The following is a 24,974-nucleotide window of genomic DNA, read 5'->3' on the forward strand; positions in this document are numbered from 1 at the left end:
TACTGTGAGATGTTCAATCTGGTGCTTTTATTTTGAGTGATAAGAGGACCAGAGAGAAGCAAAACAGTTTGATTTGGTGTCAACTATCAAAACATGCTGGCCTCCTCTTCGTACAACACTCGATTCAATTGCTATGATTCATTTCGAGCGAGCGCGATGTTTTTGCACCGTTGTTAAGCAGTCTGCTGCCACCTACTGATCACACTGCGTGCACTAAGTGAGGTTCGAGTGCTGAAATTGAAGGACAAAAAGAAATAAATGCCATCTGAGAATCGAGTTGATAATGGGGAGAGGGGCGCTTTGAAGCTATCAACCTACCAAATCTTTGGGCTATATGACGAATCCACCCCTTAGTTCATCGCGCATACTTGCCAACTATGAGCCAAATATTTCGACCAACGCCTTGGCCAGTTATGTTAAACAGATACGAATTGTTGTGTTTAGGTTAGGGGGAAGTGCACGTTGAGTGTAAACAGAAGATAAGGAGGGACGCGAGGGTGTTTTACTTACAACTTCTTTCAAGCTTTATTATTTTTTTAGACAGACTCGATAGGAATAGTATTATTGTGTTTACAAGTAGTCCGTTGATTTTATTTTGTGCTAAATTGTCGAATGAGTTAAATTATTGTACAGAAACGAAGCCGGTGAGCTAAACGTTTTAAGTGTACCACTCGAGTTTCTAAGGGGAGCCTGAAGGCACCACGTTACGTCATTTACGTTGGACTGTACGTCAGGCGAGCGTCGTCGCCGTCTGCGTCGGCCCCTCCCACTACGTGAGGCGCGGAGGCTCTCTCGGAGCTCGGAGTCGGAGCTCGGTCCATCTGTGCCCGCCGCTTGCTGCCTGGCTAGCGAGGCTACTGCGGGAAGAAGATGGCGACGGACAAGACGAAACATGAGGGCAGAGTCAAAATTGGACACTACATTCTCGGCGACACGCTCGGAGTAGGCACGTTTGGGAAGGTTAAAGGTAAGAAGACAACCCCCCCACCCCTCACTCACTTCAACCGAAAGATGGTGGCCGGCGAAGCTTTTTAGCATCGCGGCTAATTCGCAGAGCTACCTTGTCAGCCCGAAAAAGGCGTCGCACTTGTTGTGTCTTCCTCCTGCCCCGTTTGCCCAACTTATTTGCGGCGAGTGAACGACGCCAGACACCGCTAGTGAGAAGCACGTCGTTTGGTTCGGGGGCAGTGTTAGCCGGAGAGAGCCACAAGTCGCTTGTCAAGTTAGCCACGGGGAAGTGAAGCTCTTCTAATTCAGGGGTGTCACAAACTCCTTTTAATTAAGGTACCCAATTAACCCCAATTCAGAATCTTTGTAGCGTAATACGCCAAAAGTAACGACAATTCCAAAATGTTGCTTTTTACTTTTTGGATAATAGTCACAATTATTATCTTGTTGCAAATCATATGAGCAATCTCCAGTTTCTTACTTTAAAACAAATTATTGCAATTTTAACAGTGTTATAAATCAGTGTTTTCGTTTGCACGTGTGCAATTTACAGCTCACAGTGGATCTATATACCGTGTGTACCTTTTTTGGAAACCAAATTAGGATTGAGAAATCAGTTTTAAATTTACATAAATTTCCACATCCACCTGGAAATCTTGACAACCTCAACTGAGTCATCACACCAAACTAGAGGTGGACCGGTAGGGTTTTCTCAGGACCGATAGCGATTATTAGTAGTCAAGGAGGCCAATAACCGATATTTGGAGCCGGTAGTTATTTGCTGTAAAAGAAAATATTAGCATCACAATTTTGATTAATAAAAACTCCAACACTTTGTTTAATAGCCTTAAGCATATGTTTGTTATACAATTCTAGCAAGAAGTTTAGAACGCTGTGACGCTCAGCAGCATGTCCTATGTTAGTCAAATTAAAATGTTAGTTTACCCAGTTTTCAATTGTAATTGCCCGATAATCGGGCCGGCTGATAATCGGGTCGGCTGATAATCGTCTACTATTACCATTGCGACAACACATCCTCAGTTGGTTAAACCTAACAACTACCTTTTTAAAAGTATCAAGAAAAATAGATACAAGTTGTAGCAGTACGTGACAAAAACATCAACGGGTTCCTCCAAACCACCCTCTTTTGAACTTTGGCTGTATGCTGTGAGATTTTCCTTTTGTAAAATATCTTACCTTGGCTCAATAAAGTTAGGTAAACACTGTTCTAGTGTCATAAAACTTTTTTTAATTGTACAGACTAGTAATATTTTAACGCTATTACCTGCCATTGCAGTTTTCGGTCTACATGTCAAAAACGCTCTTAACTAGTGCAAAAAGCTACCACAATCTTGGACAATGAACGGAATGTTTTGTTTTAAAAAACAAAACGGCGGTCATGTGTGCAAATTTTGTTGATTTCCTCTCTGCGTGTCTCCTGGTAGTGGGCCAACACGAGCTGACCAAGCACCAAGTGGCCGTGAAGATCCTGAACCGGCAGAAGATCCGCAGTTTGGACGTGGTGGGCAAGATCCGCCGGGAGATCCAGAACCTCAAGCTTTTCAGGCATCCCCACATAATTAAACTGTAAGTCCTAGATTATGACCCGCGTGCACAATCCCTAATCCCACCCATTGAGCTATTTCCAACCTCTGATGGCGATTTCCAGAGGCCGTCCATTTGGGATGATATCCGTCTGAGCCTCGTTTATCCCCTCATAATTGGGTGCAATCTAATGTTGCTAAATTTATCTGAACTGACACACTAAAAAGGGGTCGTTGGTAGAACAGTTAATAAAGTTTGAAGGAAAAATGTGTCTCAAAATTTCCCCAAAAAGTCCCCCGAAGGATTGTCAAGGACTACATCGAAGCCAAAAGATAAGCAGAGCTGCATTGAGACGCACCCTAAAAAGCAAGTGTATGAAGTGCCGCCTCTACATGTGAAAATGCTTTTATTGTCTGGATCCGCCCTCGGTTGTTATGGTAGCCAAAGCTAGACTCGCTCCCGTGCGTTAGACAGGGCCGCCCTTCAATACAGGCTAATTTCAGCAAGACAAGAAATGGGGTGTGTAATGTGCACTATAGTTCTTGAGCCTTTCGGTATTTGAATGAAAGCAGGAAATTACTACAATAAATATTTAACTGTCCAGATGACATTTTAACATTCCTAACTGTCAAACTTGCAGCTAATGCGAAACATGTCTTTGCTGCTGTCACGATGGATTCCGCTTTGTTTACGCTGGCCGTGCTGCGCGCTCTGCCCGTGCTGGCAAAGATGGCATCTCAGACACCAACACACAAAGCGATCTTACATTCCTGGGCACGGATGACATGGAGGTGCTATGTGAGCAATGTGGCGGCCAAGTAGCGCGCTCGCATTTCTGTTCACATTCATATTCCAGCACTGGAAGGTTTGGAGACACTTCCTCATGCTTCCGAATGACAAGCTGTGTGCAAGCTTTTGACCGGAACTAGATGTGTGCAGTCTGCTGCAGAAGGCCGTTGGATCCCACGTTTGTATTTCACATTTTCGGGTAGTTGTCAATTGTCAAGTACAAAAAGAAGTTGTACAATTAGCATTGAAATTAAAAACCAAAAAAAGAAAGATACATTCATTTTTTCACAATCTAGCAGTTCCCAGGTGTTTTAATAACATGTCTATGTCATGCTTGTGTCAAAATACACCAAGGATCAAGAATTTTAGTGCACTTTAGACACACTCGTTATTGTCTTGCTGAAAGTAGCTCATTTTGAGCAGCTGGCCCTGTCTCTCCCTGCAAGTGAGCAACCGGGGCAGCGCAATTAGGGCGTTGCAACTGGGAAGAGCAACTTTTGCTTTTAGGAGCAGAGCACAGACTGATTTAAAAAAATATATATATATTATTAGTGCACCATTTCTTGTTGGAAAAATTGGATGGTGTGAACCACTTTGGAGATTCCATTGTAGTATGGTTGCCTTTAAGCTACGGAAGGGACAAAATATGAGCAACAGCTCTGAGTAGGACATATTGGTCAGGCTTACAGTACTAAACCGTTTGTTAACTTTTAAACTGAAGACCTTCGGTAATGTCCTTTTTGTTGCTGAGCGTGTATATTTCTAACCCGCCAATCACGCGACGATCCCCGCAGGTATCAGGTTATCAGCACCCCGACGGATATCTTCATGGTGATGGAGTACGTCTCGGGAGGAGAGCTCTTTGACTACATCTGCAAGAATGGAAAGGTAATCTTCAACTCAGCGTTTCCCCGTTCGGGATGAGCCAACATAAAACAAAGAGAATTTCACACACTGTATTTAATCAAACCCAATCACTTCCGGAAGTCTGCTAACTCACAATGCAAATCACAATGGACGGGCTAACGAAATTAGCATCAATGTTACAGTAGTTATAACCCTTTAAGCAACGCATATTTGAAGTCAAACGGTGCATAACAAGAGTCACGGCATATGTTCATCCTCTGCGAAAAACATTTCATGTTAGTGCAGCTTATTGAGTTAGTAGCGAAACTCTTCATGTAGGACGTCTGTATTATACTGCCCCTGGTGGCCAAGGCGTGTACACCGAGTGCAATGTAAATGGGCATTTAAGCATGAAATCATGATGCACAAACTGTTTCTTTACTTTTTAGTTAATCATGTTCTTAGTGTTTTTTCAAAATCAAATACAATATAGACTGCTATTTTTATTTCCCCAAAAACATCTTTTTTTTTTTTGGTGGTGCTAGAACGCATACATTACATCTCCGTTCATTTGAATGGGGATGGATGATTTGAGATACAAATGTCCCAGAACAACTAGAACTCACAAGTCAAGGCACCGCTGTACCTAAAATTCCTTCCAATCTTTTGTTTCCTCCATCCAATTGGATTGTGGCCCGCTGATCTCCTTCCACTTGGGTTGTCATGTGCGAAAGGTCATATTCGCCCAGTAATGACGCACAGCCATTTTGAAAGCTGCCGGGCGAGAAGAACTCGGCATTATTGTCGGTTTAACTCTTTTTTTAATTTATTTTAATTTTTTTTTAACCGAGACGTCAAAACACGACCCGAGGTGTCGCTAGGTGCTTCTCGCCTCGCACTCAATTTGCGGCTCTTCCTTCCAACAGTTGGACGAGAAGGAGAGCCGTCGACTGTTCCAGCAGATCATCTCGGCGGTGGATTACTGCCACCGGCACATGGTGGTGCACCGGGACCTCAAGCCGGAAAATGTCCTGCTCGACGCGCACATGAATGCCAAGATAGCCGACTTTGGTGAGCGGGGCAGTGAATGCATAATAATGAAAACCAATGAGGACAAAAATACATAGCTTAATTAATAAAAAGGTAAGGGAATGAATAAAACAAAAAACTAATACAATCAGAAATTAAATACATTCAAAACCGTTATTTCAGCTAATATTTGACATCTTAATATTTTAATGGGTGAGGTCAGAATTTTATGCCAATTTTACTTTACATTTATTTGACTAAATAAAGTTGTGAAATAAGTAGATAACGAAATCCGCGATTAAATATGTACATACATATTTTCAATTTTGTGATTTCAGCTTTTCTTTCACACTTGAATTCATGGATAAGGAAACAGTTTCACATTTTAAGTCATTAATTCACTATGTTTTTAATTATCCTTTTTTATTTTTATATTAAAAAAAATGTAAAATACATACTAAAATTGTCTAGGAAACAGGCAATGTAATAAATTGTTAGACATTTCAAGTAATTCTCATTTTAATGATTAATATGATTGATTTCAGTGTGTATTTGTATTTATTTCAATTGATTGATCTCTGCTGATTTCATGAAATCATTTGTTGTGCGCAGGTTTATCGAACATGATGTCCGATGGAGAATTCCTTCGGACGAGTTGTGGTTCTCCCAACTACGCTGCTCCTGAAGTGATCTCTGGAAGGCAATGAACACTCACCAGCGGCACCTGCAAACACTCAGGCGCGCTTAAATATGATTTCATATTTCTCTTTCTCCTCACTTCTATTGACAGATTATACGCCGGTCCAGAGGTGGACATCTGGAGCAGCGGGGTGATCCTGTACGCCCTGCTGTGCGGCACGCTGCCGTTCGACGACGACCACGTGCCGACGCTCTTCAAGAAGATCTGCGACGGCATCTTCTTCACGCCGCCGTACCTGAACCCCGCCGTCACCAGCCTCCTGAAGCACATGCTGCAAGTGGACCCCATGAAGAGGGCCACCATCAAAGAGATTAGGTGAGGACGTCGCAAGGTCGGCCGCGGTCCGTTCGCTCGCGCAGTTCACCAAATTGGTGGCTGAGCGTCTTTGCTTCAAGCTGTTGTCACTCCCAGTTGAGGTTTACTGTAAAACTGACATATTAAAACAAAAATGAATTAAAAATGTTGCATTTAAACACCAAAATGTTGAACCAAACTGTACAATTTCATCTAACAAAAGTCAGATAGTGTAAGGCTAAACTATAATACAAAATGCCATAGACAGGCTAATGAAAATTAGCATACATGTTACCGTGATTATTTAAAATTTTAATTTATTAAGGATTGTTTTTCAAAAGATGCTTTGACATAAGGTAAGCGGTAACATTTATTTTTGTTATATGTAAAGAAAAATATATTTCTATTATTTCTATGGAAGTTGATGCACGTTAATGCTCATTTAAAAAAAAAAATTGCAATGTTTGTTATCAGGAAAAATAAAGCAAATCCCGGATTGGGGGGGGGGGGGGGGGACCAAATAGCGAAACTTGTTTTGTTTTATACTTATTTTAATCCTTTGCTTGTTCTGTAAGCGAAGGGAAAAATCAGAAATTGGATTTTTGTGGGAAAAAAGAGAGAGAGAGAGATTTTCTGTTAAAACCGTATCGCCCATCCTTTCAAATGCTTTGCTGGCTGAAACGAGGTCTCGTGAGTCACGCATTATTGCATTTATTTTTTCTGAAAAGGTAAGTTAAAGCTTTAAGGCGTCCATCATTGATGGTCGCCCCATGACTTCCATTCTGACCTCCTCCCCCCCCACCCCACAGAGAGGATGACTGGTTCAAGCAGGACCTTCCCAAGTACTTGTTCCCCGAGGACCCGTCTTACAGCAACAACATGATCGACGACGAGGCCCTGAAGGAGGTGTGCGACAAGTTTGAGTGCACCGAGGAGGAGGTGCTGGCCTGCATCTACAGCCGCAACCACCAGGACCCGCTGGCCGTGGCCTACCACCTCATCATCGACAACCGCCGCATCATGAACGAGGCCAAGGACTTCTACCTGGCGTCCAGCCCGCCCGACTCCTTCCTGGACGACCAACACCTCACCTCGTCCGGCGCCTCGGTGGCCGCCGTGGTCAAGCCCCACCCCGAACGCGTGCCCTTCCTGGTGGCGGAGACGCGGCCGCGCCACACGCTGGACGAGTTGAATCCGCAGAAGTCCAAGCACCAGGGCGTGCGGCGGGCCAAGTGGCATCTGGGCATCCGTAGCCAGAGCAGACCCAACGACATCATGACCGAAGTGTGCCGCGCCATGAAGCAGCTGGACTATGAGTGGAAGGTGAATCGGAGACTTGCCGATTAACTCGTTCGCCGCCGGCCGTTTTCGACCATTTCGAGACCCACCGATTTTATTTAATTTTTTTCTCTGCGTACTTTCAGGTTGTGAATCCCTATTATTTACGTGTGAGAAGGAAAAACCCGGTGACTGGCTTGCAGACCAAGATGAGCCTTCAACTCTACCAGGTGGACAGCCGAACCTACCTCCTTGACTTCCGCAGTATAGACGGTACGTCCGTGTTGGTCATTCATTAGCAAAATGCTGTTAATGTCTTACACCACTGATGATGCTTTGTATTCCACCTTCGTGTTCTTTATTCCTTCCCTTAAGTATTTTAGCGAACCCCCTGTGAAAATCTGTGATATAAAGTTGAATCTCCCACATGCTTTAAACGCATTTATATTGATGAAAGCACAATTTTCAAAGTATTCCTTGGCGTCTCTTCTCACGTTCTGTCTTGCACGGTTATCCAAATAAGAGGGAAAGAGTGCTTGCTTCAAGTTGTGTATTCATCACACCTACTTGAAGTTTTACTGTTAAACTGAGAATAAAAGGGAATTGTACCTTGTATAGTTATACACCCGAAATGTCCAACCAAACCAGATGATTTTGTCCAATGAAAGTCTCCCAGTTCAATGCTAACGTGATGTGAAAAGCCATAGATGGGAAATTATAGTTCCCATATTTTTAAGAGTGTGTGGTTAAAATTAAAACTGCAGAACTGTGGTTCTCCAAAGTTTGCTTAGAAGTACCACTAGCGGTAAGCGAAGGTACCACTGAATGAAATGTTCAAACAGTGTCTTCAACTTTTTTTTCATCCAGTACACTACATTTTTCAAGTAAAGTTCAGTTGTCTTTAACTTTTAAGTGCAATACCTTTTGAAAATGCACAAACAAAAATTGAGTATGATTTCGTTACTGGTTTGGTGCGTATCATCCAGCGGAAAATCAGCGTAAATATTGATCATTGTTTTCCAAAGTAAATGCAGGTTTTTGCAATTGTCTTATTTTGAAAAAACAAAAAACAAAGATAATCAGTCTGCTTTCATGGAGAACTACAGAAATGTCAGAATATTTTCTGTTGAGATGCTAGAATCAGACGATTTGGGCACTTTTATGTTAGTCAAAACGAGTAATTGATTATCAAAATATTTCACAATCGATTCATCGTTGAATTGTTGCACCTCGAGTATTGAATTTCTCTAACTACGACGTGATAGTGGTTGTATTAAGAGGTGTGGATTAAGTCGGAAAAGTCCCACCCAAAAAAAAAAAAAAACACAAAACAAACATTTTGTCTCGTGTATTTTTCCAGACGACATGTTAGAAACCAAATCCGGCACGGCCACCCCTCTCCGCTCCGGTTCAGTGGGCAACTACCGCGCCACCGTCAAGAGCGACACGGACGGCGCAGACTCTCCCGCCGCCTCGTCCGCCGCCGCCCCGCAGTCCAAGACGGCCGCCGAAGGCTCGCTGGCGTCATCGCTCACCTCGTCCATCGACTCGACGGGCGGCGCCGACGTCCCCGCCGTGCCGCGCCCGGGCAGCCACACCATCGAGTTCTTCGAGATGTGCGCCAACCTCATCAAACTGCTCGCACGATAGCTCGCTACGCACACGCGCACACTTACGCACGCGTCGATCGCTATAGCCTTGTTTGCTCTCCGAGTCTCTTTATAGCAATAAGCATGCAATCCATTCGCCGCTCGGCCCAGGACGGCAGCGCCACGCAGGGGAGGAGCCGGGCTAACGAGAGGGAGAGGAGAGCGTTTTTTTGGGGTTGTTGGTTGTTTTTGTGGGGGGGATCAGTATGTTAACACCTTGTGAAGTGATTACACTGAATTCGCTGTACTGTCAAGCCAGTCAGCTTCCAGTGCAAAAAAAAAACAAAAAATCCAAGTTTTTGTTTGTTTTTTTTTCCTGTGCGGGAGAAGGAAGAAGAAGCACTTTTTGCACACCTTTCTTTTCATTCCTGCTGCTCTACTTTGTTTAATTTGTTTGTTTTGTCTTCTTCAAGTGACTGACCGGCACACTCATCGGGCTGTCGGGAAGTGCAATCACCCCCTCCACCCGCCTCCCCCTCGCCACCATTTTTGTTTTGTTGTAAGCCCAGCTTTGTCCTTACAGTGTTCCCCCACATATTCACTAACTCATCCTCTGTTATTAAATGCCCCGTCTAATATAAAAGTATTGTTTTGCCGTTGTGATCATATTTAGGCAGGCCATAACCCTGTCTAAGTAGTCCTTTGACACCATCTTGTTGCATCTTTAGGCTGTTATCAACATTTTGAGGGCGGGCATGTCAATTAATCGTGCAGTTCTTGGTGGCAGGGCTCTTGTCCCCATCACCCTGCGAATATCGGGGGAACACTGTACTGCATTTTTTTTATTTTTTATTTTTGTAAAGACGTGGTTCTTCATCAACACTGTATAAGGGTGGATTTACATGACAGGTCCAGGTGGCTAGCTCATTAAGATTTCATACCGATAATGGATTTCCACATTGGTTTCAACTGACATTACGATGGCATCCGCATGCGACAAATTACACATACATGGAAATAAACAATACATAGGTTTTACAAATATATTATATGTTACGTCTTGTTGATTTGGCCTGGGTGGGCTCCCCCCCCCCCACCCACATTGATTTTAAATGATGGTAAACACCACCATTATTTTCCTTATGATGGACATTTCAAGCATATTTAATTGGCTACGTTAACTCGAGTTCTCTGTGACTCCTCCAGTCTCAATGTATCTGTGGCAACCTGCAGGTGCAACTAAAAGCTGAAATTGATCCCAAAAAAAGTGGGAATTGTGTCACCTAATCCATGCAGTGTAAATCCAACCCAAGATAAAATAGTTGTTTGTTTCCCAAGATCTATTGCTGGATATTGTTTTTTTTCTGCTTTTTTTCAAATCTGTATCACTTGTCAATCATACTCGAGCGTGGTTTCACAAATGAACCAATTCCCGTGCGTCAACTCATGCTAACAAACACGTGGGGATATTAATCGACTACAGATGTGCCAAGAAATTGTGTGCCTGCTTGAAGATCAATTTAAAAAAGAAAGACAGCTTGCAGTATTTTGACTCTTGACAATCTTAGAATTGAAATGAGAATTTTCGGCCCCCGTCAGTTTGAAAAGGCTGCTTTTGTACTGTTTAGGAGCTGTTTAATGCTGTTGACAGTCAGAAATCCTGAGATTTTTTTTTTATTTTGTTTCCCCTTGTGTCAGCTATTAAAATGACATTTCTTATTCTTTGTTTTTTTTTTTAATTGTGTAAATCTTTTGGAATTGTGTTGTGATGATTAAGAATTGCTTCTTTTTTTTTTTTTGGTCTGTTTAGTTTAAAAGAAAAATGCCTCAAGTAAGCATTTCCCATTCCTGTGTGTTTACTTCATTACAATTGAGAATTAGTAGAGAAACTACATGTTTCTATACCAGACAAGCCTATGAATGTGTCACTTGTTATGGAAATCTTTTATTGTCTGCTGTCGGGTTGCCTTATTTGGCAGGGGCGGGGAAACTACAAGTACTCGAGATATGGCCCCCCAAAGCATTTAACACACTCTGAATTTATAATAAACATATTTTGGGTGATAATTTTTCAGAAATTTACAAGGACTGATAATCGGGGGGGGGTTCCTCGCTTCTGCCTTATAATCAGTACAGTTCTATTGTTTTCAATTATTGGTCCATTTTAATTCCCTGTATTAATTCACACATGGGAAAATATTAATAAAACCTTTTGTTAAAAATGTTTTTTTTTGCCAAACTACTGCGGACCTCTGCTCCTTGATGGCGGTTGGAGATGATTTTTCTTGTTTAATACGTTGTGTTTTCATGAAGTGATATCAGTGGTTGCTGATGTTCACAGCTTTAAAAAAAAAAAAAATTAAATGTCTGAACATATGTTGATTGTTACATTTCATTCCGACTGAACACCTTAAGTTGACCTTTTTTGTTGAAATAAGAGTATTGAATATAGTCAGAATCATGGAGTTTTGGGAAAGGTGTACTTTTGACTTACAACTTGGGGTGTGTTTTGATTTTTGTATGTAGAAAAAAGGAATGTGTGGGGAAAATGTGAGTGTTTGGAGTGGAATTTGTCTGAACTGCTTTGTGTAAAGGGACCCTACCTAACGAGTGTGACCGTTGTATCCGAATGGAAACTGTTGGAATCGTTTGTATACACAACTGCCTAAATAAACTGCTAAATTGCACACGAACCCTTTAAAGACTTATCAATATATTTAGTTTTATACTGACTCTGAATATGTTACTAATGTATTTCGATTCATTGTGTGCCTTACATTAGAATACAGTATTCTGTAACGCAGTACTCTGTTAAAAAAAAAAAAAAAAAAAGGGTTTCGTGTTTCTTTAAGAAAATATAGAAAACATGTACTTCCGGGTGAGATACAACGGTAAGAGGCAGAAGTGAAAAATATTTTTATTTTTTTAAATGTTATTTAACGTCATAAAAGTTTTACATATTTTAAAAATACGATGCATTGATGGAGTACGCTACCCCAAATACTTTGCGAGAAATTGTGGCAAAATTCTTCCGGGGCAGACATTCGAAGGCTTGTGCTAATGTAGCTCACTTTCTTCTTGTTTTGCCGGATAACATAAAATCTTGCGTTAAAGATTTACATTTAAAAAAAAAAGACTTTTTTTGACTAAACTCATCTTTTAGGTTGTTTGTTTCATTTATTTTTGCACCCACCATCATAGAGCAGGCTGGCCAGCTGCCGGGATACGTCAACGTGCCGCCATATTGAATGTGTCAAATCTGCCTCATAAACTGATGCAAGCCAATGAACTAAACTTCATTAAGTGACAACCTACATCTCATTCATTTATATATATTAAAAAAATATATATATATATATACACGTTTATTTGAGAACACGTTTTCACTATCAACGTAAGGTATATGTCTATTACTAGATAAGACATTTATGTATTTATTCAAAAAAATAAAATAAACAGGACACTATCATTTAACGCTAGTAGCCTCAGTAAATAATCATTTTAATGGCAATTTATATCTTTAAAGTGCATTTTTATAAAGTCGAGTTTGTGACGTAATGTTATGCAGGTTGATGAGGTTTCATCTCCCCACGCTAGAGCATCTCTGAGGGATGTTCACGTGACACGACTTGAGCTTTCTATTGATGATATGAATTTGCTGTGTACTATTATTAAACGTCTATTGTAAAAGTGTGTTTCCCAACAATTTCTGACTTGTATTTTCTATTAAATTGTTTAACATCTTTAAAGTGCACTTGAAATTTGTGACGTAATGTTCCCCACTTCCGCATTTGGGTTCATCACCCCTCGGCTGAGGATCTCTTTAGGTACTAAACAACATTGGATTTTTCTCCTTCTCACGATTAATTTCAGTTAGTTACATAAAAACTCACATTTCAACAAGGGGCGCGTCCGTGAAGGTGGTACAACTAATGTCGGAACACGACAGCAACCCGTTCACGGAGCCGGAGCTCAGCAACCCTTTCCAGGTAAATAGTGAAATTGCAGAGCCTGCCCAGCCAGCTAGTGTTAGCTTAGCCACATTAGCCTCGCCCTCATGATCAAAACATTGTTTACAATATGTTTGAACCGTCATGCGGCGACAGTTCAACTGTAGTTGACATGCACGCCTGCTTTTAGAGCTCGTTATGTTAAGCCGTCAACGTAACGTTTCTTGACCAAATGAATGAACGAAAGCAGCTGACATCCTTTCTAATCTACAAAAACAACCCAATTTACTAAACTTGAAGACATGACACAACTACGACTTTACTGCCTGTTCAGTTGTTTTTAATGGCACCAGCCACTGATACTTAAAGCAAAAGAAATTTGACGTCAAGTCCTCCTCGCCACTAGTTGGCGCCACGCATCTGCGAATCATGTGCGTCGGAAAGAAAGAAAAGTCTTGTGGAGAATTTCTCATTGTGTTGATGAAATTGTATGGATCAAAAGTACTGTTGCTATCGGTAGTCGGGGAGTACTCGAGAGTGATTACTTGTAATGGTATCGATCTGAAAATTGTAGTCTGGGACAGCCCTAGTTTTGACACAGGCACACGCTGCTCCACTCGTTTTTCAGGAAAAAACAAATCTTTCAGATTCTTGTGACCAATAAAAAATAAAATAAAATTGTCGCGTCTTCTCAGATGGAAATAGTGCGAGCGTTGGTCGATCAACAAACTCTTTATTGACCCAATGAACAGTTATTGTAAGCTGTCAACACAATCCAAATATATATTTAAACTAGTTGTTCGTTCAAACTGGTGGCCCGGGGGCCAGATGAGGTCCACCACATCATTTTATGTGGCCTGCGAAAGCAAATCAAAATTGCTCATTGTTTTCTGGTACCATTGAGATATTTGCAAGCATTTTTTGCAAGCATTTTTTTTGTTACCAATCCCCTTTTGAAAAGAAATGTAATAATTGAAAAACATGTTTCTATAGGCTTCTGATTTCAAAACTGGTTATTCATCAATGTGTTGTGTATACTGTATGTAATTAGAACATAGGTTGTAATCTTTCATTTATATGGGTTCACAGTTTTAGCGGCCCTCCGAGGGAAGTCATAACTACAATGTGGCCCGTGACAAAAATGAACTTGACACCTCTGACGTAACACAACAGCAGGAGTTGGGCCGCGACAATATTTTTGTGTCAATCTTTCTGTGTGGCTCAGTAACGGTCACGGTTTAACATTGCTATCGGTTATTCAAGCGTTAAAAAAATAAAAATAGGTTAACCGCTGTTAGTATTGAGCCCAGTCTTTAATGACGAAAGCGTAACGCAAAGGCAATTTGCATCATTTTTTGAACGTGATTAACTCGACGGAACTGGAAAAGCGTGAACAAATTCCAGTCTAAAATCTAAAAATTGACTAAAACCGATGAATCGCCCGGCTCTACAGGAAACTAGTTGAAAGTAAATCGACAGCTCTTAAACAACATTCGTATTGCAAATCCCTTTTTTCCCCACACTGTGTGAATTATTCACACAGAGCCCAGCAGGGCCGCCATGTTTTTGGCATGTGCGCCATTGCCCAAGGGCTAGCGGAAGGAAGCATATGCTAATGTGACAGAACCCCCCCCCCCCCCCCCCTCCCACAATGGTGTTCGGCCCACTTTCTCAGCAAATCGTGACAATCGTTATCTCCTGTAACTTTTGGGACCCTGTACAAAAAAAAAATTCAAAAAATGTCATATTTCCAGAAAAGGTGTACAGTATATTAAAAAAGGTTAATTCCCAAAAAGTTGTATATTTTCAAAAAAAAAAGGTAATTTGGTGAAAAAGTTCTATATTTTCTTTTACGATCAATTTGATGTCAGAGTACCAACAGAAAACCCACTTGAGTAAAGGAAGGCCCCAGCCCAGATTCGAACCCAGAACCTCAGTACTGTGAGGCAGACGTTCTAGACACTCAAACACCGTGCTGCTTCCTTCATGAAAAAGTAAACCCTAAAAAAAAATGTTAAAAAAATAAAAAACTTCTCAACTGAACCGAAGAGCTTAGCGGAAAGTGGGCTTTGTTTGTTTGTTTGGCGTGTTCCGCCGTATTAAAGTTTCACAACAGCCCCCGTGTGAATTATTTAGGACGGCGGTCTGGTGACAAGCTGGAGCCTGCGTTTGCGTTTGCGTGCATGAGGGGAATACTCGGGATATGTTCAGGAAGACAAGAACGTTCGCCTCATTTTGGATCAAAGGAGCGCGCGAGGCTGATGCTAAGGTAGCAGGCGGGCATGATGTCGGCGTGCGCGCAGAGCCTAAGGATGGCAGGCAAGGTACTTTTTGATGAACTATACTAGTTTTTAGGGCTGCAACTAATTTTTAACAATCGAATAATCTGTGCATTTATTTTTTCTTCAATTAATCGATGAATCAGGTAATAATAATAAAAAACAAAACAGGACATTTCAAATGGACAGTGCAGAAAACGCACAAACATTAATTGATTATGATTCAGTGACTGGTTTGGTCTGTAACATGTCAAAACATTGGCAAACATTTTGATCATTGTTTTCCAAAGTGAAAGCAGATGTTTGAAAATGAAAATGATTCAACAAAATGATAATCTGTCTGCTTTCATGGAGGACAACAGAAATCTGAGAATATTTTACTCTTGAGGCTGAAATTCCGAGGTTTCGGACAATTTTAAGTTAAACAATATCTCTAAGCGATCAATTGATGATCAATAGTTGTCGATTTATTTGATAATCATTTAGTTGCTGATTAATCAATGAATAGTTGCACCTCTACTGGTTGTCCGGGTAAGCAGCTATTGCTATAAAAATGTTGTCTGTTGCTTGTGCATTTTCTCGCAAAAAAAAAGCAGTAGGATTTGGTACAAAAAGTCAAGTACTGTGATCAATAGAAAACATATTTTGGGGACATTCTTTTTTGATGCCTTGGCAACGACCGCTGTCAGAAGAAAATAGTGAGATTCGGTAAAAGTAGACAGGTGACTTTTTGGGAGGTATTTAAAAAATAGTAGGATTCGGTCCCAAAAAAAAATTGGTCGAGCGGGTTGTTAAAGGGGAAACGTTTTCCGATGTGTTTCAGGATCCTTCCGTGACACACGCAAGACAGACGACGACGACGACGGCGGCGACGATGGCAGAGTACAATCCCTTCACAGACTCCAAACCGGTCAGTATTTTACCATTCGGGTGGCTCGCGGTCGAGCAAATTCATTGTCGTCGCAACAGCTGGGGAGACGATTCTGATCACGACAAACAAACAAAAAACATACTAACGTTAGCCTAGCCTGGTGGTGGTGTGAATTTTACCGCAGTCCAGTGAATTTTCAATCAATAGTTTTTTTTCCCGAGGTTTTTGCAGTATAAGGACAAGTCCGAATTTAGAGTTGCGCGCCTTCAATGTAGTACCATGTTGTGCCACAACATGCCGGGCAGAACTCAGCTCTACTGAAAGAGATCTAGTGTAATTAAGAGCAAGAAGAAGAGGCAGAGAAGGTCCCTAACTAGTGATATTCCTTGTTCCCACAGACCAGAGAGAATATGAGCCCGTGAGTTTGGTTGTACGCTCCGCTTGTATGTGTCGTTGCTCCGTGTGTGTTAAAGTAGCAGTCATTTGAAGGTTTAGAATTACCGCGACATTTATGCTAATGTCCGTTATCCTGTCTATGCTGTTTCCCATTATATGTTAGCGTCAAGCTAAGTTTGATGAAAATACGTGGTGTTTAAATGTGTAAAAATGTTGTTTTATCTTTCACTTTTACAATGCAAACATCTCGCAGAATACGGAGGCGTTCACTCACTGTACTGTAAAAATGCGACACAGCAGGGACGGGAACATGAACTGCTTTATAACACTGTAATTGATCTATTCAATTAAACGTCTCTCACCCTTATTTTTTTTTTTCCATCTGGTGTTTTCTCTCTTCGTGTCTAGACTGCGATGGCGAGCAAGCCCCCGACGCAGCCCGCCATCATGAAGCCCACCGAGGAGCCTCCCGTCTACTCGCAGCCTCGGGTGCAGGTAGCCTTCTTCTCCTCGTTTGTTTTGTTTTTTTCCCCATGCTTTGACCGTCACTGGCGCTCAGGAGTCGACAGGGGGCGCCGGCGAGCTCCTGAGAAGGCAGGAAGAGCTGGAAAGGAAGGCGGCCGAGCTGGACCGGCGAGAGAGGGAGATGCAGTCGCTCAGCGCTTCTGGAGGTCCGTCAATGTCTTCATTTACAGACAGTACACCACTTTCAAAAACAAAATGGAGGCGACATTTGAGGTCTTTTTAGCCAGGACAATTTCAGACCACTTCTATGGCTTTCTGTAGTCTCTTTGTATGTCTGTAGCATTTTACAGGTGACACGCTAGCCAGACTGCAAGAGTCACAGAAAAGCATAGAATTGCACCTACTTGGACATTTTCACCGAGTAAACAGTCAGATGGATACGTACATGCAAAATGAGAGGTCAGATTAAGTTCTCCTGTAAAGATTATAGTGCATTTTCAGTTCATCTTGAAATTCCGTCCTAAAGGCCGATATCCCATAATTTCTGTGAGTAGTGTATCCGTCTATCTGTATTTACTGGATGGATCATTTATAGCTGTTGTTTCTTACCGTGTAGTTCCACTGGATAGAGTAAGTGACCACATCCGTGGTGAAAATGTTTTTACCTGATCAAAGTAAATAATGATCCATGCTAAATCACTTCAAATCTTCAAATAATAATTCAGAATAATCTGTTTTTTTGAAAAATCTTAATATCTGTATGTACAATGTGGTAGATTTGTAGCGACACACGCAACAGCCGTAGTTGTCTCCAAAAAAAAAAAAAAAGAGACACTACAATATAATAAATATCATACATACCTCAGAAGATAAATAGATTTTTGAAAATAAACAAACTATTTTTTTTTAACTTGGTATCGTAAGATGATCCTGTTTCCGTCTGTGTGTTTAATCTGTGTCTGTTGACTCTCTTGTGTACCCACGCGTTGCCCCCCCCAGGCAGGAGAAACAACTGGCCCCCGCTCCCGGAGAAGTTCCCGGTGGGCCCGTGCTTCTATCACGACGTCACGGTGGACATTCCCGTGGAGTACCAGAAGACGGTCAAGATCATGTACTACCTGTGGATGTGTGCGTTTTGGCCCTCACACGCCACACATCTTGTGGTTCGCTGACTCGGTCACATGACGCTCGTGTTACTTCAAAAACAGCAAGCCCGTGTCGTGTGTTACAGTGCACGCATTCTCGCCACTAAAATAGTTAGCATCCGTGTCAGGCAGGCTACATATTGCAAATCGGCAATAGTTTTAAGACACCGGTGTTTTTTTAGTTTTGTTTTTTTAGGCTAGCTAGGTTTACTCGTTTCAAAATTCGCATTCACTATTGGCAGATAATTTTGCTTAAATTAACCAAAATATTGCTCATTTCATTACTTTATTTCTTTTTTGAAGCTCAGTTTTTGCCATGTCGCTGCTAAATCGGAACTGCATTGTGCGTACTTCACCTCCAGTCCACACGGGGACGCTGCTGGCCAACCTGCTGGGCTCTCTGGCGTGGTTCTGCGTGGACCCGTCGCGCGGCGTGGACTTCGGTCTGGCCATCCTTTGGTTCCTGCTCTTCACGCCGTGCTCCTTCGTGTGCTGGTACCGACCCGTTTACGGGGCGTTCAAGTGAGTTCCGCGCCGGCCGTGTTGACTTCCTGCTGCACGCCGTCATCGTCGTCGTCTTCTTCTGTGGCAGGAGTGACAGCTCGTTCCGCTTCTTCGTGTTCTTCTTCGTGTACGTGTGCCAGCTGGGCGTCTACGTGATGCAAAGCGTGGGCATCCCGGGATGGGGAGCCTGGTAGGAAACAGTCTCCGTGATGCGTTCAATGTCACGTGTTGCGCTACACCATAGGTGTCAAACTCGAGGCCCGGGGGCCAGATGCAGCCCGCCACATCATTTTACGTGGCCCGCGAAAGCAAATGAGGCTCGTCAACTTCCGTGATTTTTTTGCTAAAATCTGTACCCGAATTCCAAATTGTCATAATAATAAACAATAATGTTGAGATATTGCATTTTTCTGTTACCAAACCCTTCTTCTACAGTAGCTTAAACAATATGTGAACAAACTATTATCCTTGTCTTCTGATTTCAAAACTAGTTATCCCTCAATTTGTTGTGTAATGGTAATAATATGATTTGGTGATTAAACATGTATATGGTGACGCCCCTGCTCTACACTATTAGTGTAGTTTAGTGGCGTGGGAGGCTGTTTATTGACTCAACTGCTGAAAGTCAAAGTTATCAGTTTTCTTATCCGTATTGATGCACATTATGATTTGATGTTGATGATATGCTTGCTAAAAATGCAAATGGCTCTATGAATGCATCTTTTTGTCGGCCTCTTTGCGTCCGCCCGTCCCCAGCGGGTGGATATCGGCCCTGACGTGCCTGAACGCCAACGTGGCCGTGGGAGTGCTGACCATCCTGGTGGCGGCGCTGTTCACCGCGCTGGTCGTCATGTCGCTGGTCATGTTCAAGAAGGTGGGAGCCGCTCGCCGCCGTTTATCGCCCTCTCGTCGCCGTTTTCACCCCTTTTGCCTTCCCGTCAGGTGCACGCCATGTACCGCACCACCGGCGCCAGCTTCCAGAAGGCCCAACAGGAGATGGCGGCGGGCGTCATGTCCAACAAGACGGTGCAGGCGGCCGCCGCCACCGCAGGCTCCAAGGCGGCGCAAGGAGCCTTCAAGGAGAGCATCTGAACGGGGGAATCGAACGGGTGCGCTCGTCGCCAGCCGCTCAACCGTACCTACTTCATGCCTCGCTTCCTTTGAAAACCGAATCAAATACACTTAGGATCGGTTAGCAGTAAGGAGTATTAGGGTCACACTGGAAAAAAAATACAATCATTTGCAAAGAATAAAGTCAAACAAAACAAAACAAAATTAGTGACCTCATAAAAAATAAAAATAAAAAATGAAGAAAAAATTAATGCACCTATAATTTAGCACTCATGCTAAAACACTTGAAGGAATGCATCTGGTTTGTCCAATGTTTTTGTGATGTCCCTATCCAATAATCACATACTAGCTATCTAATGTTAAGCTTTTTTTTTTGGGGGGGGGGGGTCAAAAACTCCAACTTTGTGTTTTGTAAAAAAAAAAAATTTATTTCCTCAAAATGAAATCTTTACTCACATCCCCATGTTTTCTCCCTCCCAAAATAGAACTTTGTTGTTGTATTAAGCCTTTTTTTTTTTCATATGGAAGAAATTCTTGATGTTACAAAATAAAGGTATACATTTTTAGGGGATAATGGTAGTTTTACAGGAATAATGTTGGAATTTTAACAACAACAAAAAAAGACTACACAGTCATTTGTTTTATTTTTTAAAGGTGTAAGATAGAGAAAATGTTGAAATAAAAAAAAAAACTAAGAATAAAATCACATTTTGCCCAAAATTTGAAAAAAGGCATACAATTACACATTTTTAAAAGTATTTTTTAAAAAGGCATATTACAAGAATAAAGTTGGATTTTGGGGGGGAAATAATTTTAATACAACAATTATTTTTGTAGGGGGGGAGGGAAATAATACAAGAAAAAAAGTCATTCTCTGAGAAAAAGGTAAATATTACAAGGATAACTGATATTTTTTTTTGTGGGGATCGTTATCCTAAAAAAATATTCTGCTTTATTTTGTAAGAAAAAAAAAACTAGTTTTACAAAGCTCGTCATAGTTTTTCTTGGACAAAAAATTCACTTGAGACGAACCAGGCAATGTCATGTGAATAACCTCAGAATTGTTTAAAGAAAAAAAAGTAATACAAGAAAAAGTAGTAGTAAAACAAGGCTAAATTAAGACTTGGTTTTGTTGGTGCAGGGGATACGTCTGTTATTTCTTTGAGAAAGAAAAATGCATTTTCATATTTTTTTGGGGGGAGGGGGGGGCTAGTAGTAGCAGCTTTAGGAAAAAATATTGCCCTCGTGTTTTTGAGTGAAAAAGGCACTAAAATGAGGAAAATTGTGTTATTTTTTTTCATGTCAGTGTGATCCTGGGACTCTTTGCTCAATCGGTTTCGCACTAACATCTTCCTCCAATGGCCCTGAATGCAAAGTGAAGCGCTGATGCCCCCTAGTGGCGAGCTTGTACATTGCATTCCATTAGCTTCCCTTTCCGTCACAACGACCACAATTTTAAAATAGCTAAACCATACTTCAGCAAAGAGCATCATAAGAAAAACTACATTTCTTTCTTTTCGAGCGTGGTCACGCCAGTTTGCACTTTCAACGTGTCTCGCGTCTCCCGGCTGCGCATTTACCTCACTTCCACTCAGGATGGCCCACAGCCTCTCTCATTATTATTATTTTCATTCATGAGCCGAACTTTTACCACAGTGACAAATGATTAAATGTGAGAAAATGTAAGTTACCATGTGAAGGATTTCAAGCAATGCAGCGGTTGTAAATGCGAAGGGCTTAGTTTGCGTTTTTAGCCGATAAATGTGAGCGGACTTGCCTTGTACACTACTCACACATACACAAAACGAATCGAAATGTAAATTAAGACCTTAAATCGTCTTGAATTTGCAAACACTGCTCTACAGTTTTTGTTTATTTTTTTTTAAACCACATTCATTTCAAGGTGTATTAGCGCTGAAGATGGTAGAAACACTGACAATCAAAATGTGAAAATCATCCGTGGCGAACGTTTGCTGGCTGCTTTGTTAACAAGGCGATTGTGCCGGTTTAGACTTTGGGCTCCACGATGACGTTTGTATATTTATTGGTTCCGGACGAAATCAAATTCTTTTTAAAGATCTTTTGCTTTTGTTCCCCATGAAAAAAAAGGAATGAAAGTGCACTACTACCTTGTACTGTGTCAGATTGAAGTCAGATTTTTGGTGGAAACCATGGTGCACTAGTGCGCATTTTACACGTGAGGGCGTCAATTAACTAACACAACTGCGTGCGAGTAATAATATATTACGACAGTGCACCTCCGCATACTCGCGGTTCAGCACCCGCGGACTCACCCATTCATGGATTCCCCCCCCCCCCCCCCCCCCCCCCCCAATTCTCTTTTGGTACACACATACTCACCTAGACACTGTTCCAGATTAGCACACTACTAGTCACTTTGAACTTCTTGAATTTGCTGTGCCAGATTAGTGCTCTATTAGTAATTTTCCAACTGCTCAAAATTGCTAGAGGACTCTGCATCCTTTGCACAATTGTAAAACAATAAAAAAAATAATAAATGTGTCTGCATTACCACACTACCGGTAACGTTTCATTGCTCAGTGACGCTCCGTACTGTGTTTTTATGTCTCTAAAGTATTTTCTGTCAAATGGCTGTCTGTTGTCGTACTCGAGCAGCTCCAACTACCGGAGACAAATTCCTTGTCTCTTTTCAACATACTTGGCAAATAAAGATGATTCTGATTCTGATTCTGATTCTGATACATGTGGACATCCACACCTGGACACAAAGTCTGAGTGTGTAACACACTTACTTCCACACCTGGAGACACATACACACAGACACACACGTACACACATTTAGACAAGTATATTCACAAACACACTTAACACTCATGCAAACATGGACACAAATTAGGACACACAAGCACACACAGTTACACACTCACCCACTTTGACACGGCCACACGCACACACGGTGACAGAGAGCCAGTCGATATCACAGCGTCGCTGGTTCCACACCGAGTGGAGTTTTTATTAGTGTGGAGTGGCGTGACCCCGGAACGAATGACAGAATGCAAATCTATGTACACGTATTTACAGTGCCGAGTCTTTAGTGGCGGCGACGGCGGCGGCGGAGTTCAGAGGAGGCAGATGAGGCTCTTGCCCTCCTCGATCTCCTCCTGCACCTTGTCGCTGGACGTGGCGATCTCCGCCTGCGCCGAGAAGACGGCGCAGAGGAAGGTGAGCGCCGTGCCGCCGGCGGCCGTGTAGAAGGCCCAGCCCATGGAGCACAGGCCGGCCCGGTACGGCGCCGCCTCCGCGCCGCAGTACAGGCGGGCCTTGTCGGAGCCCCAGCCGGCCGGGTACAGCATCAGGCCCAGGATCAGGAAGAGGCCTGCGGGAGAGAGCGCGTGTGTGAATTCGGGGCGTACTCCAAGTCTGAGATTTTATTTCAATAAATGTGTCTTTTTTTCAAGAGCAGTGGTATTTTTTGTTTAAGAACAGTCAGTATTTCTTAATTCATTAGTTGTATAATTTGAAAAACTAATGTTTGGAAAGCTCTACCTCGAAACCCTAACCCTGTTTGGAAACCCTACTTTGAAACTTAACCCTGTTTTGAAACCCTAACACTGTTTTGAAACTGCAATTGGAAACCCTAATCCTATTTTGAAACCCTTCTTGAAAACCCTGACCCCGTTTTTAAACCCTACTTTGAAACCCTAACCCTACTCTGAAACCTTAACCCGTTATTTTTTAAACCCTACTTTGAAGCCTTAATCCTGTTTCGAAACTGTAATTTGAAACACAAACCCTGTTTTGAAACCCTACTTTGAAACCCTAATCCAGTTTTGAAACCGTACTTTGACCAGCAGCATCCCAGTATTCAAATGTGTTGGCATTACCAAATAAACAAAATGATTCAATCACTTATTATTGTTGCAAATTCTCTCATTTCTGTACTTCACATTACTTCACATTACGCTGACCGTTTCAGGTTGCCATGTTTGCTCGTATAATCTAACGAGTAAGGGTGCCGGCGCATTCATTTGGAACAATAGAAGATTTTGAGACGTTCGAACCGTGCACATCATCAGCTGATAATAATAATAATGTAATTAGCAGCCAGTAATATACTGGAATTTTCTGAGCCAATCAGAATCTAGTATTCAAGAAGACCACTGTATAATACGGTGTGCTCTCACAACAAACATTTATCTATATTTTTTTGATGTTCATAAGTTTTTATTTTAGAAAATAGAGCTGTCGTAACAAGTCTTGGAAACATGAATATTTTTCCATACTATAGTTTCCATTTTCCATAGTTTTCCAGAACTGGAAATTTATGAAAACAAATCCATATTTTTCCACACTTTCCATCCTTGTGTAGGAACCCTGAAATATTTTTTTTTCATATTTTTCAGTCATTGTGTCCATTCCAGCTTAAAGCTACCTTTACCAAACAATTCACTGCAATGCCAAATGTTCCTGGTTATGACTAAATAATACTGTATGTAGTGCTTATAAAAAGTCTACACACCCCTGTTCACTGATGCTATGGAAGCTCTCGACGGACCGACAATGTCAGGAAAAGCCCACTAGAACATCTGATCTTTATTTGGGATGAAGCAGAGGCACTTAAACTGGTGGCCGGTGTGCGCTGACTCCCATTTACAATACGATTGAATGCGTCTGGTTAATTCTGAACATAGCCACATCCCCAGTTATAAGAGGGTGTGCACACTTGTGCAACCCCATTACCTCAGTTGTTGTTGTTTGAAATTGTGCTGCACAGGTTCTCAGTCACATTAATTGTGAAAAGGAGTTTTGATGTCATTTATTTTGCTGTGTAGAGCTTTAATATCTACTGTATACGTGGATCAAACGCGTGTCATTGTGTGCGTTTCTGTGGCTTTGTTTCTCTTTGTGTGGAAGGCGTGGCCTGCGAGAAGGAAATGAAAAGTAGGTCATAAATTCTTTCCACATGTTGCTGCGCTACATCTGACGTGCAGGCCGACTCGGTGATGGTTGAAGGTACGGCTTTAATAGGCCAGACGTGTACACACGCACTAGTTTACACACACACATACACAAACAAATGCGCACACGTGTCACACAGACACTGGACACACACGCCATTCAGAAACACACGCACTAGTATACACACGTGCACACACACACACACAGTACTAGTCAAACACACACACACACACTGGACACACAAATACACGCACACACATCTCCACACACAAATTGGAGATCTACTGCTCGAACGAAGAGCTATTATTTAACATCACATTTGAACTTGGTTTGA

At 41.9% G+C, this 24,974-nt stretch overlaps 3 protein-coding genes across 8 annotated transcripts in view; 2 read left to right on the forward strand and 1 right to left on the reverse strand.

Moving 5' to 3' along the window:
* Window positions 1-121: 121 nt before the first annotated feature.
* On the forward strand, window positions 122-11,705 carry prkaa1 (protein kinase, AMP-activated, alpha 1 catalytic subunit). Its single transcript, XM_061799537.1, has 9 exons — window positions 122-967; window positions 2,394-2,535; window positions 4,077-4,170; window positions 5,055-5,199; window positions 5,770-5,857; window positions 5,948-6,172; window positions 6,961-7,474; window positions 7,576-7,702; window positions 8,790-11,705. The coding sequence occupies exons 1-9, from the start codon at window positions 871-873 to the stop codon at window positions 9,077-9,079; spliced, it is 1,722 nt and encodes a 573-aa protein (XP_061655521.1). The 5' UTR covers window positions 122-870; the 3' UTR covers window positions 9,080-11,705.
* A 1,099-nt stretch (window positions 11,706-12,804) lies between these two features.
* On the forward strand, window positions 12,805-22,903 carry LOC133490086 (secretory carrier-associated membrane protein 1-like). Of its 4 annotated transcripts, XM_061799672.1 has the most exons (10): window positions 12,805-13,007; window positions 16,071-16,157; window positions 16,923-17,009; window positions 17,074-17,185; window positions 17,979-18,107; window positions 18,487-18,646; window positions 18,717-18,818; window positions 19,385-19,502; window positions 19,571-19,737; window positions 22,763-22,903. In XM_061799672.1, the coding sequence occupies exons 1-9, from the start codon at window positions 12,951-12,953 to the stop codon at window positions 19,718-19,720; spliced, it is 1,002 nt and encodes a 333-aa protein (XP_061655656.1). In that variant the 5' UTR covers window positions 12,805-12,950; the 3' UTR covers window positions 19,721-19,737; window positions 22,763-22,903. The 4 variants fall into 4 exon arrangements, with proteins under 4 accessions (XP_061655656.1, XP_061655655.1, XP_061655657.1 ...); XM_061799671.1 differs by lacking the exon at window positions 22,763-22,903 and having other exon boundaries at window positions 19,571-22,408; XM_061799673.1 differs by lacking the exons at window positions 18,717-18,818; window positions 22,763-22,903 and having other exon boundaries at window positions 19,571-22,408.
* The window catches only part of lhfpl2a (LHFPL tetraspan subfamily member 2a), a 30,118-nt gene continuing 27,155 nt past the window's right edge, over window positions 22,012-24,974 (reverse strand). For all 3 annotated transcript variants that reach the window (XM_061799677.1, XM_061799675.1, XM_061799676.1), the window contains one exon: window positions 22,012-23,057. In XM_061799677.1, the coding sequence (XP_061655661.1) occupies window positions 22,801-23,057 (257 nt within the window). In that variant the 3' untranslated portion in view covers window positions 22,012-22,800. The remainder of the gene's footprint in view (window positions 23,058-24,974) is intronic.

The sequence above is a fragment of the Phyllopteryx taeniolatus genome, chromosome 15 (assembly GCF_024500385.1).
Source record: "Phyllopteryx taeniolatus isolate TA_2022b chromosome 15, UOR_Ptae_1.2, whole genome shotgun sequence".
Taxonomy (NCBI): Eukaryota; Metazoa; Chordata; class Actinopteri; order Syngnathiformes; family Syngnathidae; genus Phyllopteryx; species Phyllopteryx taeniolatus.

Bases quoted from the DNA above. Each gene is read 5' to 3' on its own strand.
- prkaa1 (XM_061799537.1), top strand. From the start codon at position 871: ATGGCGACGGACAAGACGAAACATGAGGGCAGAGTCAAAATTGGACAC. The intron at 4,171-5,054 runs GTAATCTTCAAC...TCCTTCCAACAG, and splicing joins ACATCTGCAAGAATGGAAAG to TTGGACGAGAAGGAGAGCCG. The intron at 5,858-5,947 runs GCAATGAACACT...TTCTATTGACAG, and splicing joins CCTGAAGTGATCTCTGGAAG to ATTATACGCCGGTCCAGAGG.
- LOC133490086 (XM_061799670.1), top strand. From the start codon at position 12,951: ATGTCGGAACACGACAGCAACCCGTTCACGGAGCCGGAGCTCAGCAAC. The intron at 16,158-16,922 runs GTCAGTATTTTA...CTTCGTGTCTAG, and splicing joins CCTTCACAGACTCCAAACCG to ACTGCGATGGCGAGCAAGCC. The intron at 18,647-19,384 runs GTGAGTTCCGCG...GCCCGTCCCCAG, and splicing joins CCCGTTTACGGGGCGTTCAA to CGGGTGGATATCGGCCCTGA.